This window comes from Heloderma suspectum, chromosome 4 (assembly GCF_057233095.1).
Source record: "Heloderma suspectum isolate Gila_16-S chromosome 4, 16-S_ref, whole genome shotgun sequence".
In the NCBI taxonomy this organism is placed as follows: Eukaryota; Metazoa; Chordata; class Lepidosauria; order Squamata; family Helodermatidae; genus Heloderma; species Heloderma suspectum.
In genome coordinates, this window is record NC_139461.1 from 185046095 (window position 1) to 185062959 (window position 16865).

A 16865-nucleotide genomic window follows, 5' to 3' on the forward strand; every position below is an offset into this window, starting at 1 on the left:
CCTGTAGGCACTGCGTTGAGGGCCCCGTAATGTATGTCTATCAATCTTTGGGCTGGGTTGCTGCTTTTCGTGCTCCCTGTGGCTGCAACCATCTTGCTCATCCTATCTTGAGGAAAGGGCACGGCGGAGTTTCTTTTGTTATTTTGTCCATTAGGTTTATAGAGATCAGCTTAGTGGGATTCTGAAAGAAAAGAGTTGGCAAGGATGCAGCAATGTCAATGTTGATGTGGCAGCCCCCTCCATGTGTGAGGCCCCCCTCATATGAGAGGCCCAGGGTAATTGCCTCCTGTGCCCCCCCCCCATTAAAAAGGCCCTGGGACATTCTGATCAAAGAGCTTCTATATCACTTCAAATTTTGTCCTCAGGGCAGGTATTTTCTGTCGCTACGTGTGACAGAAGGCCTAATGATACAGCACATGATCCTGCCCACCTGCTCAAGCCACCAGAGGAAGGTCTGCTCTGTGTCCCTCCACCAGTAAACAGTTGCTGACCACAGAGGAGAGGGCCCAAGCCACGTAACTCCCTGCTCCAGGAGACCTGGCTGGCTCCTTCACTTCTAGCATTTAGATGCCATGTAAAGACTATATTATTTCACATGTATTCGATATGCTGAGCTCTTGGTTTTGTTTTCCTCTCCTGACTTAAGATATGTGCTACCTCAGCCATGGTTTTATTGGTTGATTTTGCTATGTTTACCTTGTACTGTTTTTTAGGTATTGTTAGTTGCCTTCAGCATCCCAGTGATGGGACGGAAAGGCAGGATATAAACATTTTAAGGAAATGTGCTGCTTTCTGCATATTTAGGATTGGGAACACTACATATTGAAGGAGGGCAATTCCCACATACATACACACACACACACACACACACACACTGCATATCACATATGATTACTCCTCAGGAACAGTTACAACTTGGGTTACTTCGAGCTGTAAAGAATGCTCTTAAAAGAAATGGCTGTTCTTTGAATTTTTACCATCAATGTTTCTAAGAGCATGCCACTGAATGTTGCTGTGAATTTTGTCCTAAGGGTGAATCCCACCCCCTCTGTGAAGTCAGAAATGGAGCTGCTAAAGAGGATGCACATTTTAAAGCCATGGAAATGGTTGTGCAGTAGAAAACTCATTTTTAAAGTATTCCTCTTAAAATCAAGATGCTTTGCCATACCAAGTATCATACTGATAGGGCACTCCACCTTCAGAGCGATATAATCTGGACAAATTTCACAGTGTTCTGATGAAGAAACTAGGGATGGGGGACAAATTCGTTCGGTGCACCTTTTAATGCAAACATAGTGAACTTTGCACTTTTAAATCAAATGTGAACCAAAACTCAGTTATCCTTCAAAATGTGCACTTCTCCGAATGGAGTTTTCCAATAAAAAATGCATAGGAAAAAGCACATCTAAAATGAATATATATATATATATATATATATGAATGAAAATTAAGGGTGTGTGTAAGCTCTCTCTGCTTTTGCTTTCTCTGTATCAAACTCTATCATTCTTTCACACAAGTGGACTTGAGTCATATCGGTATCCTCAAATCTGCTTAGTGGGGTCCTGAGTGCACTGGGCCCCAGTTTAAGACACGAGGCAAGCTATTCAACACAAGACAGTCAAACATTTTGAGTCCAGAATGAGAGGGAGAAGACCTGGCAACTCCCCAAACAGCACTGGGCTACCATAGGAGATGGACATGGGTTGTAAACCCTTCCACCATTAATGGTCTGGTGCCCCTATCAGCATATCTGCCTGTTCTTCTCTGTGTGTTTCTGATTCCTGACACTCTCTGTCCCTCCCAGCCCAATGGTTTCCAATGGTTTCCCAGCCCAATCCTATTTCTAACCTTCTCCCCTTGACTTGACCTGCCTTCTTGTACCTTTCCTCTACTTCCATCACTTCCTTGTCTGTCCTCAGTCTGTTCAATATTTTCTCTTAACTCACTCTAGCCACTGTTGTCCAGAGGCTCAGGCAGCCGTACCCTAACTTCCTCTCAAGGCTTTTACTTAGCAACAGGCAGAATTTACCTTTTCCATGCTTTTGGAGACACATGGAAATTTGTAGTTGCCAGAGGTTTTTGAAATGGAAGGTTTTTTAATGCTAGGGTTTTGCTTCCAAACTCTAGGAACCAGAAAAAGACCCCCACATATATTGATGTGTGTGGATGTTAAATAACTTGGGATCAAATCACTTGTATAAGAATATACAACAGAAATGTGAATAGTGCGATCCTAGGCATGTTAACTCAGAAGAAATCCTGTGATCAATGGGGCTTAATACTCACTAAGTATGTATGTTTGCAGCCTAAATATTTAAAAAATAAATTGCAGGTTTTAAAATATTATGTATCAATAAAGACTTCATTTTTGCAAATATGCTTTTTATTTATGTTTAAATGACCACAAAATCCCTACAGGCAAAATAATAATAACAGTCCATTGCAATTATATACAGCCGGTGTATTATTTATAGATGTTAGTTCTCATTGCAAGTTCAAAGGTCTAGACTAAGAAATGTATATTCAGATTGCTGGCATACTTGATCCTGGTATATTTTTCCTCCTATAGTGTTAGATTTGTAATATTTTAAACTGAATTTTATTAGCAGTGAGCTATGTTTATAGCCATTTTCTAACTTTACCCAAGATAAACATTGCAGGTGTGGCTTCTATGAACAGGTTTCCAATTTTAGGTCCATGATCCATTGTGAGCAGCTGTGTGTCATCCATGAAAATATATTTGCAAAATCCAAGCTTGATTTCATAATATTAAACATCAATTATCAATGATTATTGAAGACCATATGCTGGTTAAAAATGTCTGCTGCAGGCTTAATCCCATTCATTTTATGCCTGTTAAATGCAAAGTAAACAAGGAAGAGATAAGGTTACATGCATAGATTTTGTGTAACTGTCTTTTCTCTTTGAGACATTTATGATAGTATATGGGTTCTATAAACAAGCGATAATAGATGAATATTATAAGATGGTTTCTATATCTCAGCATGTTAAGCCAAGTGCCTAAAGGTATTAAAGTGACCCAAGAGATGTAGGTTATCCTGTCACTGGGGAATAATTACTACCATTTTACTTTTCAAAATATCTGTGTTACAATAAAAGGTGAGAAGCTCTATGAATTTTGACACTTACCAGACATACTTGACATTTCAGGATATAATTCTGATGTGAACAGTAAAGCTCAAGGCCAGGATTTCCTTTTATAAAGAAACAAGTTCAAACACCATTTCCATCATTTGTTGGTGGATTATGGCATTTACCATGGTAGATTGGTATATGTCCAGAACAGACCTCATTACACAAACAGTTCTGATATTTACAGGTCTATCTCAGCTAGAGATGGTTGTACTTATTATGTACAATTAGACTTATTATGTGCTGTTTTTATCATCATTTACTGTTTCTATTTTATGATTTTAATTTACTTGTCCACAATCCAGAGAGCTCTGGCTATTCTCAACACACATTTAGTATCTTAAGTTGGGATGTGCATTGGACTTGGCCAAATTCTGAGCTGAATTGGGCCCATTTGGGCCAGTTCTGGTGCTACCTGAGGCAAAACAGGCTTCCCTCCAAAGCAACCAGAACCAAAGCTGGATCCTGCATGAATCTTCAGGCATGATTTGGGCTTCAGAAACATGGTCAGTCTGTCTAAATAGTGCCATTTTTAGGTTTTGTTTTTCTATAAATGCTCAGCATGGGGGAAAGTGTGGAAGTGAAAGAGTGTGGTTGAGTCCACCTGTTGAGTCCACAGGTCCACCTTCTAATGATGGGGCACATTTTACCAGGGACTCTTCAATCACTATGCTTGGGGGAGGGATTGTGAGTTCAATAAAAATGTTTGCTTCAAGCTTCCTGTGCTCTTTCTTCTTTGGTTTCAGTGACTGGAGAGCTTAGCTATGGTGGTCCCTTAGAGAGTTTTTCTGGCAACTTGCTTCTTCCATTTTCTTTCCTGATTCCTTTCTCCTTCCCAAATAGGGATGTCAGAGAATTCCATGACAGATCTCGGTGAGGCCGAATGCCAGTGCATTCACCCCTGAAATCCATCGTGGAACGGCCTGCCACCCCCACCCCCCGCGGATCCCCCCCGGGATGAGACTTACCTGGGGTGGATGTTTCGGAGGGCAGCAGCTCCAGTGGCGGCTTTGGCGGTGGCAGCAGCGGTGGCTGGTCTTCCGACCGGCTGCCGCCACCACCATTTGCAGTCTGTGTTTGTTTCTTTGTTTCCCCATAGATGTGATAGGCTATGTAAAGACTTACATAGCCTATCACGTCTGGGTAAAAAAAAAAAAAAAGCGTATGCAAATGGTGGCAGCTACGGCCACTGTCAATTGCATTCCTTATTTTTCTTAGTCTTAGACTACATAGTATTTATGTAGACTAAGAGGAAGACAAGAAAGGGGAACGCAAATAGGATCCAGTACGCTATTTGCATTCCCCTTTCTTTTCTTCGTCTTAGTCTACGTAAATATTGACGTAGACTAAGATGGCAAAAAATAAGGAACGCAAATGCGTACGCATGTTTTGTGGGTTTTTTACCCAGAGCCCTCCACAGCTGGAAATCCAGCTTCAGACAACCCTGGCCTGGGCCTGGCCGGCTTCTCCACAGAACCGCCGTGGAGCACAGCCGGCCGTCGAGGATTCCAGGGGGGAGGACCGGATCGCCTCCCCCCCGTCGAGGATTCAGGGGGGAGGGATGGAACGCCTCCCCCCCACACCATGAACAGAATCCGTGAAAAGGTAAGTGACTTTCATACATCCCTATTCCCAAATTATTCTTCCTCCAAGTCTCTTTCCTGCACTGAAATCTTTCTGTTTCCTAAACTGATCTTTGCTGTGGTACCTTCTCTTAGTCTCTCTCTTCCTTAATATTACTTGGCAGTTAATTGTGGTTGTAAAGTGATGCATGTTGGGGCAAAAAATCCCAACTTCAAGTATAGCCTGATGGGATCTGAGCTAGGGATATACGAAAGTCACCTACCGTTTCGGAGAATTTTTTGCGGTGGGGGGAGGCGCTCCGTCCCTCCCCCCGGAATCCTCGACATGGGGGGAGGTGCTCTGTCCCTCCCCCTAGAAACCTGCCCGGCCAGTTCTGCCCCGCAGGGATTCCGCGGAGCCGCCAGCCAGCTCCGCCCGCAGCCGGACATCCGGCTGCTGGGCAGCAGGGATGCAAATGGCGGCTGCTGGAGCTGCCGCCGTTTGCGTCCCTGTAGTTAACCGTGATAGGCTACGTAAGTATTTACATAGCCTATCACAGCAAGCCAAGCAAAAAAAAACAAACCGCACACGCAAATGGCGGCAGCTACGGCGGCCACCATTTGCATTTGCTATTTTTCGCAGTTCTAGCCTACGTAAATATTTACATGGGCTATTACAGCGAAAAAAAAGGGGAATGCAAATAGCGCCCACTACACTATTTGCATTCCCCTTTTTTTCTCCATAATAGCCTACATAAATATTTACGTAGGATAAAACGGCAAAAAATAGGGAACGCAAATGGCAGCCACCGTAGCCGCCACCATTTGCATACGCTTTTTTTTTTACCTTGCCGTGATAGGCTATATAAATACTTACGTCGCCTATCACGGCCTCCGCAGGGACGTAAAAGACATCCCTGCATTAGTAACTATGTAAGTATTTACGTAGCCTATCACATCTATGAAGAAGAAGCGAATGGCGGCCGCGGCCGTCATTCGCAAGTCGGCACGGACGGCAGTAGGTAAGTGCTCCGTTTCGCGCGCCTGTAGTGGGTTGGGTGCTCCGTTCCGGGCCCATTTTGCGGGGTGGGGGCGGGGGGCTTCGTTCCACCACAGATTTCAGGGGGCCGAATGCACGGCATTTGGCCTCACCGAGATCCGTGGCGGAATTCTCCACCATCCCTAGTCAGTGGGAGGCAGGAAGCTTCAAATTTCTGAATCGCAACTCGGGTTTGGAGCCAAGCTGAAGTGGACAACCTCTGAATTGATCCAAGCCAAATCTGGCCTTTTCCCAAAGCACTGAATCAGGGCCCAAACCAAATCTGGTCATCATCAATGTATATCCCTTATCTTAAGAAATGTCAGCTGGCAGTAAACCATGACATCTTTGATAAAATGGGTGGCAATCTCAAAGACAAGGCCCATGACATAATCATTTCGAATATGTACCAGTAATTCTTGAGAACTAAGTCAGCAATCAATGACCCAGTTTAAAATGCAAGTCCATCATTCACCAGTTTAAAATGCAAGTCATCAGTTTAAAATGCAAGTTTATCTCTGAGATAAATTCAAGCTTTTGTGAGTGGACTTCTGTTGGTGCAACAAGAGTTTCCCTTCCCCTCCTCCCCCTGCAACTCCCAGCATGACCCCCATGCCATGCAAGCTTTAATAAATCCCAGCTTTTGTGAGTGGACTTAAAGAAATCCAAAACAAATCCAAGCTTTTTGAGTGGATTTAAACAAATCCAAAACAAATCCCAGCTTTTGTGAGTGGACTTAAAGAAATCCAAAACAAATCCAAGCTTTTGTGAGTGGACTTAAGGAAATCCAAAACAAATCCAAGCTTTTTGAGTGGACTTAAAGAAAACCCCTTCATGGATCACTGCCTTGTTGTGGCGAAGGGGCTTGCGTAACTCAGTGAAGCCATAAGCTATGCCATGCAGGGCCACCCAAGATGGACAGGTCATGGCAGAGAGTTCTGACAAAATGTGGTCCACTGGAGAAGGAAATGGCAACCACTCCAGTATTCTTGCCAAGAAAACCCCATGGAACGTATCACAAGGCTAAAAGATATGATGCCAGAAGATGAGCCCCTCAGGTCAGAAGGTGTCCAATATACTACTGGGGAAGAGCAGAGGGAATTTCCAAGTAGTACCAGAAAGAGTGAAGCGGCTGGGCCAAAGCCGAAAGGACACTCAGCTGCGGATGTGTCTGGTGGTGAAAAGAAAGTCCGATGCTGTAAAGAACAATATTGTTTAGGAACCTGGAATGTAAGATCAATGAATCAGGGTAAGCTGAAGGTTGTCAAACATGAGATGGCAAGATTGAACATCGACATCTTGGGAATCAGCGAACTCAAATGGACAAGCATGGGCGAATTTAATTCAGGTGACCATCATATCTACTACTGTGGGCAAGAATCCCTTAGAAAAAATGAAGTAGCACTCATAGTCAACAAAAGGGTGGGAAAACCAGTACTGGGGTACAATCTTAAAAATGATAGAATGATCTCAGTACGAATCCAAGGCAAACCATTCAACATCACAGTAAGTCAAGTCTATGCCCCAACAACTGAGGCCAAAGAAGCTGAGGCTGATTGGTTCTATGAAGACCTACAACACCTTCTAGAACTAACACCAAAAAAAGATGTCCTCTTCATCATAGGGGATTGGAATGCTAAAGTAGGAAGTCAAGAAATCACTGGGATAACAGGCAAGCATGGCCTTGGTGTACAAAATGAAGCAGGACAAAGGCTAATAGAGTTTTGCCAAGAGAACACGCTGATCATAGCAAACACTCTTTTCCAACAGCACAAGAGATGACTCTACACATGGACATCACCAGATGGTCAATATCGAAATCAGATTGATTTTGTCCTTTGCAGCCAAAGATGGAGAAGCTCCATACAGTCAGTAAAAACAAGACCTGGAGCTGACTGTGGCTCAGATCATGAGCTTCTTGTTGAAAAATTTCGGCTTAAATTGAAGAACGTAGGGAAAACCACTAAACCATTCAGGTATGACCTAAATCATATCCCTTATGAATACACAGTGGAGGTGAGGAATAGATTTAAGGGATTAGACCTGATAGACAGAGTGCCTGAGGAACTAAGAAAAAGAAGGCAGGGACCTAACAGAAGCAGATGAGATTAAGAAGAGGTGGAAAGAATACACAGAAGAACTATACAGGAAAGATCTGAATGTCCCTGATAGCCATGATAGTGCACTCAGTGAACTTGAGCCGGACATCCTAGAGACTGAAGTCAAGTGGGCCTTAGGAAGCATTAGTAACAACAAAGCTAGCGGAGATGACAGTATTCCAGATGAGCTATTTAAAATCCAAAAAGATGATGCTGTTAAAGTGCTGCACTCAATATGCCAACAAATTTGGAACACTCAACAATGGCCACAAGACTGGAAAAGGTCAGTTTACATTCCAATTCCAAAGCAGGGCAACGCCAAAGAGTGTTCAAACTACCGTACAATTGCGCTCATTTCACATGCCAGCAAGGTGATGCTCAAAATCCTACAACCTAGGCTTCAGCAGTATGTGAACCGAGAACCACCAGAAGTACAAGCTGGGTTTCGAAGAGGCACAGGAACTAGAGATCAAATCGCCAACATTCACTGGATCATGGAGAAAGTGAGAAAATTCCAGAAAAATGTCTATTTCTGCTTCATTGACTACGCTAAAGCCTTTGATTGTGTGGATCACAACAAGCTCTGGCAAATTCTTCAACAGATGTGGGTACCAGACCACCTTACCTGTCTCCTGAGAAACCTGTACGAGGGTCAAGAAGCAACAGTAAGAACCAGACATGGAACAACCGATTGGTTCAAAATTGGGAAAGGAGTATGACAAGGCTGCATATTGTCGCCCTGCTTATTTAACTTATATGCAGAATACATCAGGAAAAACGCTGGGTTGGATGAATCACAGGTTGGAATTAAGATTGCTGGGAGAATTATCAACAACCTCAGATATGCAGATGATACCACCCTAATGGCAGAAAGCAAAGAGGATCTCAAGAGCCTCTTGTTGAGGGTGAAAGAGGAGAGTGCAAAAGCTAGTTTGAAACTCAAGATTAAAAAAACGAAGATCATGGCATCTGGCCCCATCACTTCCTGGCATATGGAAGGGGAAGAAATGGAAGCAGTGACAGATTTTATTTTCTTGGGCTCCAAGATCACGGCAGACGGTGACTGTAGCCATGACATTAAAAGACGCTTGCTCCTTGGGAGGAAAGCTATGGCAAACCTAGACAGCATAGTAAGAAGCAGAGACATCACCTTGCCGACAAAGGTCCGTCTAATCAAAGCTATGGTTTTCCCAGTAGTAATGTATGGCTGTGAGAGCTGGACTATAAGGAAGGCTGAGCTCCGAAGAATTGATGCATTCGAACTGTGGTGCTCTTACGAGTCCCCTGAACTGCAAGGAGGTCAAATCAGTCCATCCTAAAGGAAATCAACCCTGAGTGCTCATTGGAAGGACAGATACTGAAGCTGAAGCTCAAATATTTTGGCCACCTAATGCGAAGAGAAAACTCTCTGGAAAAGACCCTGATGCTGGGAAAGACTGAAGGCAAAAGGAGAAGGGGATGGTAGAGGATGAGATGGCTAGATAGCATCACTGATGCAATGAATATGAACTTGAGCACGCTCCGGGAGCGAGCGTAGGACAGGAAGGCCTGGCGTGCTATGGTCCATGGGGTCACGAAGAGTCGGACATGACTGAACAACAACAAAGAAATCCAAAACAAATCCAAGCTTTTTGAGTGGTCTTAAAGAAATCCAAAACAAATCCAAGCTTTTTGAGTGGACTTAAAGAAATCCAAGCTTTGTGGACTTCTGTTTGTGCAACAGGAGTTTCCCTTCCCCTCCTCCCCCCTGCAACTCCCAGCATGACCCCCATGCCATGCCCTAATCTAGGTCTCACTAAGGGCACCATAATTATTGTTTTTATGGGTAGTCTCCAAAGGGGCGCTTACACCTCTGCCAATTCTCCTTGCGCCCTACAGATTCCCTTCTGCCAGTGGTACCCATTGCTTATGCAAGGGAGATTTAGTGCTTCTGGAGGCACCCTGAAATGAGCAGAAGCACTTTTTTCTGGAAGGAGGGGGGTTGGTAGAGCTGTCATAAGGGAGTTCCACTGAGCTGCATCCTTCCAGAAATGAGTGTTTCCACTTGTTTCAAGGCTTCCTCTAGGAAGCGCTCAATCTCCCTTGAAGTGATGGGTCCTCCTTGTGCAATGGAATTCAATCAACAGGACCCACTAGTTGAGGAAGGGAATCAGTGGGGAATTTCCATCATCTTTAGGAATTTAAGAAATAAAAATAGATGGATGAGAACAAACATCTAAAAGAAAAAGGAACTGAACAGGAAAAAATGAGCAGTGAAGAAAGATGGACATATATGATTACAGACTGAAAAATGAGCCCCAAATGGGGGTTTATGGTGGGTGTCAAATCTGAGAATATTTATGACTCTGTCACTGAACAATATAATTTCAATGGGAACAATTCCATTTTTGATGCACATGACTTTCTAAAGATTAAGGAAAATCTCATGTATGCTGGATTTTCTGCTATCATGGTTTAACTGCAATGTACGTACAGGTATACATGCTGGAAATTTGAAATGACCATCTTTACACTGTACTCTGAATGGAGGGGAATTTGGGTCCGGATCATAGCCCCTTCTACAGGAAAAATCCACAATATCTCCAGATTCTGCATATAGTTTTGAAGTATGCAGCCACTGCAGCTGTATATTGTAACGACTCATATCTTCTTCAGTTGCTATACAAAAATCTGCAGAAAGACACAAGTCATTTCAGTTTTTAGAGATCAGTTTGACACTGAGGAGTTCATTTGACAAAAAAAGGCTTTCTAAGTTAGGCATGAGAAGCTTATGATGCAATAGACTAAAGCTGTTAAGATTTCTGAGCAGGTCAATTTCCCCTCTTTCCTATCATTTCCCTTTCTCTCTCAACTGACACTTTAACATTCAGTGTCTCAATTGCTATCAACCATAGACTTGGTTGATAGATTCGCACAGTCTGCCTAACTCAGGTTCCTGTCATTCCCACCCACCCCTCTCTCTCTCTTCAACTATCATCATCATTCAGTAAGTCCTGGGACCTCACAGGCAGGGATAGTGGGGCTCCTGATTCCATCTGAGAATACAGCGGAATCCCCCTGCCTGCACCCCCAAGCCCTGCTCTCTGACTCCCTTTCCTCACTCACCCCGTGCCCATGCTTGGCAAGAGGCTCACTCACCCTGGCAGCCTCTTCAAGCTCTGAGGTCGAAATGTGCATTTTGCGAATGTGCGTATTTGTGTATGCTCATATTTGCGTTTGAGCAAAGATGTGCATTTTTGCAAAATGCGCATTTTGTGCATACATTAATATGTACATTCACAAAAATGCACATTTTCATGCATACACAAATGTGCACATTTTTGCAATCGCCATTACATTTTTCAAAAAGTGGCAACTGCAGAACTTGGCTAGGCTACCAGGGTGAGTGCAGGCTGCTTGCTGAACACGGGAGTGGCTTGAGCGTGGTCTGGGGACCAGTGAGCAGGGGCAGGGGCTGAGGGGGTGCCCGGAAAACCCGGACGGGGGTGGATTCGCACATCCCTACGCACAGGTGTGTGTTGGGTCATTTATTTTTCCTTTTTGAAACATCTTTTAATTTACAAACTTATATACTTCTGCTTACCTGGAAAGTCCTCCAAGCATGTAGAAATTGCCTGCTTATTTCTGGGTGGGCCAAATTAGCTTCCAGATAGGACACTCGAGTTTAGTATTAGAGGGAATTATGATGATAGTGCCCCTTTACTTACTCTGAAGCCCAGCTACACCCACCGCACATGCGTGGTTTTGTGCACACACATGCATACATGTGGACCCCGCCCCCTTCCAGTATGCTAGAGGTTGTGTTCTCATGTGAAGAGGATGCCGCAGAGGTAGTGGCTGCTGCAGGGCCCTCCTCTCCAACCCCTCCTTGCAAACCGTCATGTCTCTCCATTCCTGTCTATAGATCTCACTAAATTCTCCTTTAGCTGGGAGAGGCCCCCACTCCCCCAAAGACAAACCGACCATTTACATTCTGTCTACAGCAGAACAGGGAAGGCAACATCTAGTTTCTCAGACTGCACATTGCCAGGTAAGATGACATTTTGCAAAGCTTACCTACAGGGGCACAAACTGGAGTGGGTAACCAGCCACCTTTTGTGCACCTGGCCTTCGCTTGCTGATGTGCAGGAGAGTATCCCTCATCACACGAAAATGAAATCTCTTGACCCTCTATGTACTTTGCCCACCAAAAGGTAGGAACTAGAAGCCGGCCATGTGGCACTTCCACATCATGTTTACATATTTCTAAAAGCAAGGAGAGTAACTATGTTATATCATTTATGATGGTCTATTATGGTGAATGTAAGCTGATCATTACTATAGATACTGTATTATAAGTGACACAGTTTAAAGTTTTTGTGCATGTACATTTGCAGATTAAAAAACATGGGAAGAAAATATTTGAAAACTAGAATTTTATTAGGAAAAAAACCCTTGCAAACAATCTCTTGCAACTTGATTCAGCAAATGACATACACAGACCACTATTGGCCGTGTGTGTGTGTGTGTGTGTGTGTGTGTGTGAGAGAGAGAGAGAGAGAGAGAGAGAGAGAGAGAGAGAGAGGAGCAAAGTAGTGGCAGGATGAGTAGGAGTGCTGAAGAGGGTGAAGTCAGCGCAGAGAAGCAACATGCCCAGGCAGGGCAAGAAGAACTGCAATGTGCAGAGGCTCCATTGGCATCTATATAATATAGCACAGAACAATACCATGTCAACCATTTCCCCACTCTTATGAGGGCTCAGATTACAGCGGCCATTTATGAATGGCCAAAAAAGAGGAAAAGCGTCACCCAAAAAGAGGACAAAAGAGGACCATGATTTGCATAAAATCTACATCTGCTAATTTTATGTATAGATGCAACTTTAGAAACACTTACTATAATTTAAATAAAAATACATCTCACCATAGGTGTGGAAGACTATGACCAAGTGCCCAGGAGAAAGTGGATAGGGAGAGGGTTTTTTGCCCTCTCTCATACTACTAGAACCCAGGATCCTCCCGTGAAATTGAGCAGTGGGGGGTTCAGGGCAGATAGAAGGAAGGACTTCGTCACACGGTGCACAGGTAAACTATGGAATTCACAACCACAAGGTACAGCAATGGCCACCACTTTGGATGACTCTAAAAGGGGATTGGCCAAATCATGGAAGACAGGGGAATCAAGGGGTCAGATCTGGTTATTGCAGTCCATGACCAGATTGAAAAAGCAAAGTATGCAAGCTATATTTACAAAAACATATAGAGCAACAAAGAACAGTTTCCTGCCTGGCAGAAACAATCAGTTCTTTCTTAATATCCCAATACAAATTTCAATATGATAAAACATATATTACAGTGTCTAAATCCCCTGAACCACAGGGACAACAAGGTTGCCAAAAACAGAAGCACAAAATTTAGCTGCCAGGGATATCAAATTTTGCCATTCAATATTCTACAGTTTTAACAAAAACTTATTTTGCCTTTTCCTTGCACTAAAAAAAGAGTCCAAATAGAGAAATACCTATTTCCATTCTATCACATCCTTCAACCAGCTACTTCTATAACCATGTACAGCCTTCATAAAGCTATTTTATAAGAGGCTTGCCAGATCATAGAACAGTAAGTAACAAGAATTCTGTTGGTCAAAGCAACATTAAATCTGTCTAGATGAGTGCATGCCCAAGCTGCACATGTTAAGGAGTTTAATCCAGTTTCCAAGCACAACACTGCATTTTGTTGTTCAGTCGTTCAGTCGTGTCCGACTCTTCGTGACCCCATGGACCATAGCACGCCAGGCCTTCCTGTCCTGCGCTCTCTCCTGGAGTGTGCTCAAGTTCATATTCATTGCATCGGTGATGCTATCTAGCCATCTCATCCTCTGCCGTCCCCTTCTCCTTTTGCCTTCAGTCTTTCCCAGCATCAGGGTCTTTTCCAGAGAGTTTTCTCTTCGCATTAGGTGGCCAAAATATTTGAGCTTCAGCTTCAGGATCTGTCCTTCCAATGAGCACTCAGGGTTGATTTCCTTTAGTATGGACTGATTTGACCTCCTTGCAGTCCAGGGGACTCGTAAGAGTCTTCTCCAGCACCACAGTTCGAAAGCATCAATTCTTCAGCGCTCAGCCTTCCTTATAGTCCAGCTCTCACAGCCATACATTACTACTGGGAAAACCATAGCTTTGATTAGACGGACCTTTGTCGGCAAGGTGATGTCTCTGCTTCTTACTATGCTGTCTAGGTTGGCCATAGCTTTCCTCCCAAGGAGCAAGCGTCTTTTAATTTCATGGCTACAGTCACCTTGCTGGCATGTGAAATGAGTGCAATTGTGCGGTAGTTTGAACACTCTTTGGCGTTGCCCTGCTTTGGAATTGGAATGTAAACTGACCTTTTCCAGTCTTGCGGCCATTGTTGAGTGTTCCAAATTTGTTGGCATATTGAATGCAGCACTTTAACAGCATCATCTTTTAGGATTTTAAATAGCTCAGCTGGAATACTGTCATCTCCACTAGCTTTGTTGTTAGTAATGCTTCCTAAGGCCCACTTGACTTCACTTTCTAGGATGTCCGGCCCAAGTTCAGTGACCGCACTATCATGGCTATCAGGGACATTCAGATCTTTCCTGTATAGTTCTTCTGTGTATTCTTTCCACCTCTTCTTAATCTCATCTGCTTCTGTTAGGTCCCTGCCTTCTTTGTCCTTTATCATGCCAGTCTTTGCACAAAACGTTCCCTTGAGATCTCCGATTTTCTTGAAGAGATCTCTAGTCTTTCCCATTCTGTTGTTTTCCTCGATTTCTTTGCATTGTTCATTTAAGAAGGCCTTCTTGTCTCTCCTTGCTATTCTCTGGAACTCTGCATTCAGTTGGATATATCTTCCCTTTTCTCCCTTGCTTTTCGCTTCCCTTCTTTCCTCAGCTACTTGTAAAGCCTCATCAGACAGCCACTTGGCGTTCTTGCATTTCTTTTTCTTTGAGATGGATTTCGTTGCTGCCTCCTGAACAATGTTACGGACCTCCGTCCATAGTTCCTCAGGCACTCTTGTCTATCAGGTCTAATCCCTGAAATCTATTCCTCACCTCCACTGTGTACTCATAAGGGATATGATTTAGGTCATACCTGAATGGTTTAGTGGTTTTCCCGACGTTCTTCAATTTAAGCCGAAATTTTGCAACAAGAAGCTCATGATCTGAGCCACAGTCAGCTCCAGGTCTTGTTTTTACTGACTGTATAGAGCTTCTCCATCTTTGGCTGCAAAGGACGTAATCAATCTGATTTCGATATTGACCATCTGGTGATGTCCATGTGTAGAGTCGTCTCCTGTGCTGTTGGAAAAGAGTGTTTGCTATGATCAGCGTGTTCTCTTGGCAAAACTCTATTAGCCTTTGTCCTGCTTCATTTTGTACACCAAGGCCATGCTTGCCTGTTATCCCGGTGATTTCTTGACTTCCTACTTTAGCATTCCAATCCCCTATGATGAAGAGGACATCTTTTTTTGGTGTTAGTTCTAGAAGGTGTTGTAGGTCTTCATAGAACCGATCAACCTCAGCTTCTTCGGCATCAGTGGTTGGGGCATAGACTTGAATTACTGTGATGTTGAATGGTTTGCCTTGGATTCGTACTGAGATCATTCTATCATTTTTAAGATTGTACCCCAGTACTGCTTTTCCCACCCTTTTGTTGACTATGAGTGCTACTCCATTTCTTCTAAGGGATTCTTGCCCACAATAGTAGATATGATGGTCACCTGAATTAAACTAGCGACCCCAAAAATTGTTCTGAGGAAAAGTGTCCGAAACCCTTCAATCTCATTATTTATGCCCTGGCTGTATCCAAACGGCCAGCCCATATAAGAGCTGTCTTACAATATAAGCATGAAATACCTGTAAAGCCATATGTATTAAATCATAATCATTTGAAAAAAATCAGTCTTTGGACAGCTGCTAGGCTGTTACATGACAACAAGAGTGAAGAAGATCTTTGAAGGCTCCATTTTAAAATATGATAGAAATAAATACCAAGATATTTATTATAATATACTTGTTCAATTGGATTTCATTGACAACCAAACTATATAATGTTCTATGTTTTGAAAATACTAAGATCTTGGCTTTCATATAATTTATAACCAAATTATTAATGTCACAAAAATGGGCAAAGGCCTTCAACCAATGACAGAGTTCCAGTGACAATAAAACAGAGTCATCAGCATACAGCAATAATGGTATCCATGTGGCAGCTAATTTGGGGGCAATTGCTACTAGTCCTGATGGCTCTAGGTAGGGATGGATGGACTTGCTTGTGCCCAGCTCGCAGGGGCAATTGCTGAGTCACTGCTGCCGCCCACCCCCACAAGCTGGGCTGCAGAAGCCCTGGAGGGCTTAGCAAGCAGTCTGGGAGAGCCCCACATCTCATGCTCCTCGATGCGAGCTGCTATTTTTACTCATAATGGTGGCTCACATTGAGGAGTGGGCAGCTGTGGGGGTGTCCCTGCCGCTGCTGCCGCTGTAGCATGGATAAGGAGAGGAGAGGAGCTCTCTTCTGCCACTCTCGACCCTGATATAGCAGCAGTGGCAGCAACAGGAAGAGGCTAGTAGTTTTACGTAAGTGTAAGAGGCTTATGTGAAATTGCCAGCCTGTCCCTGCTGCCACTGTAGCAGGGATGAGAGAGGGAGAAGGGAGCTCCTGCTCTCCTCCTCCCACCCCCGCTACAGCTATAGTGGGATCGGCAGGGACAGACGGGTTAATTTATGTAAGTCTCTTATGCTTACGTAAATTGACCAGCCTGTCGCCGCTGCCACTGTAGGGCTGGGGGGAAAGGAGGAGATGAAAGGAGCTTCTTTCTGCCCCTGTCGGCCCTGCTTCATTGGCTTCCTGGGGGAACAGGCGCTGGCACACTTATGCGACTCAGCATGCACTAAGTTGGGCAAGCGCTGGGCGCTGCAGACTGGCATTCGGGGGGCCGAGCTGGTGCCATCCCTAGCTACATGCTACCTCCAGTATCAGAGGCAGCATGCCTCTGTATACCAGTTGCTGGGCAA

General features: G+C 43.9%; 1 protein-coding gene across 2 annotated transcripts in view; it reads right to left on the reverse strand.

Annotated features, from left to right (window-relative positions):
* Positions 1-2349: 2349 nt before the first annotated feature.
* Positions 2350-16865, reverse strand: part of LOC146347837 (complement factor H-related protein 2-like) — a 43033-nt gene continuing 28517 nt past the window's right edge. Inside the window, exons 8-10 of one of the 2 annotated variants that reach the window (XM_084851483.1) lie at positions 11910-12098; positions 10327-10523; positions 2350-2853 (exon numbers count right to left, since the gene is read on the reverse strand). In XM_084851483.1, coding sequence (XP_084707609.1) covers positions 2848-2853; positions 10327-10523; positions 11910-12098 — 392 coding nt within the window. In that variant the 3' untranslated portion in view covers positions 2350-2847. The remainder of the gene's footprint in view (positions 2854-10326; positions 10524-11909; positions 12099-16865) is intronic. The other variant, XM_084851484.1, reaches the window with a different exon arrangement.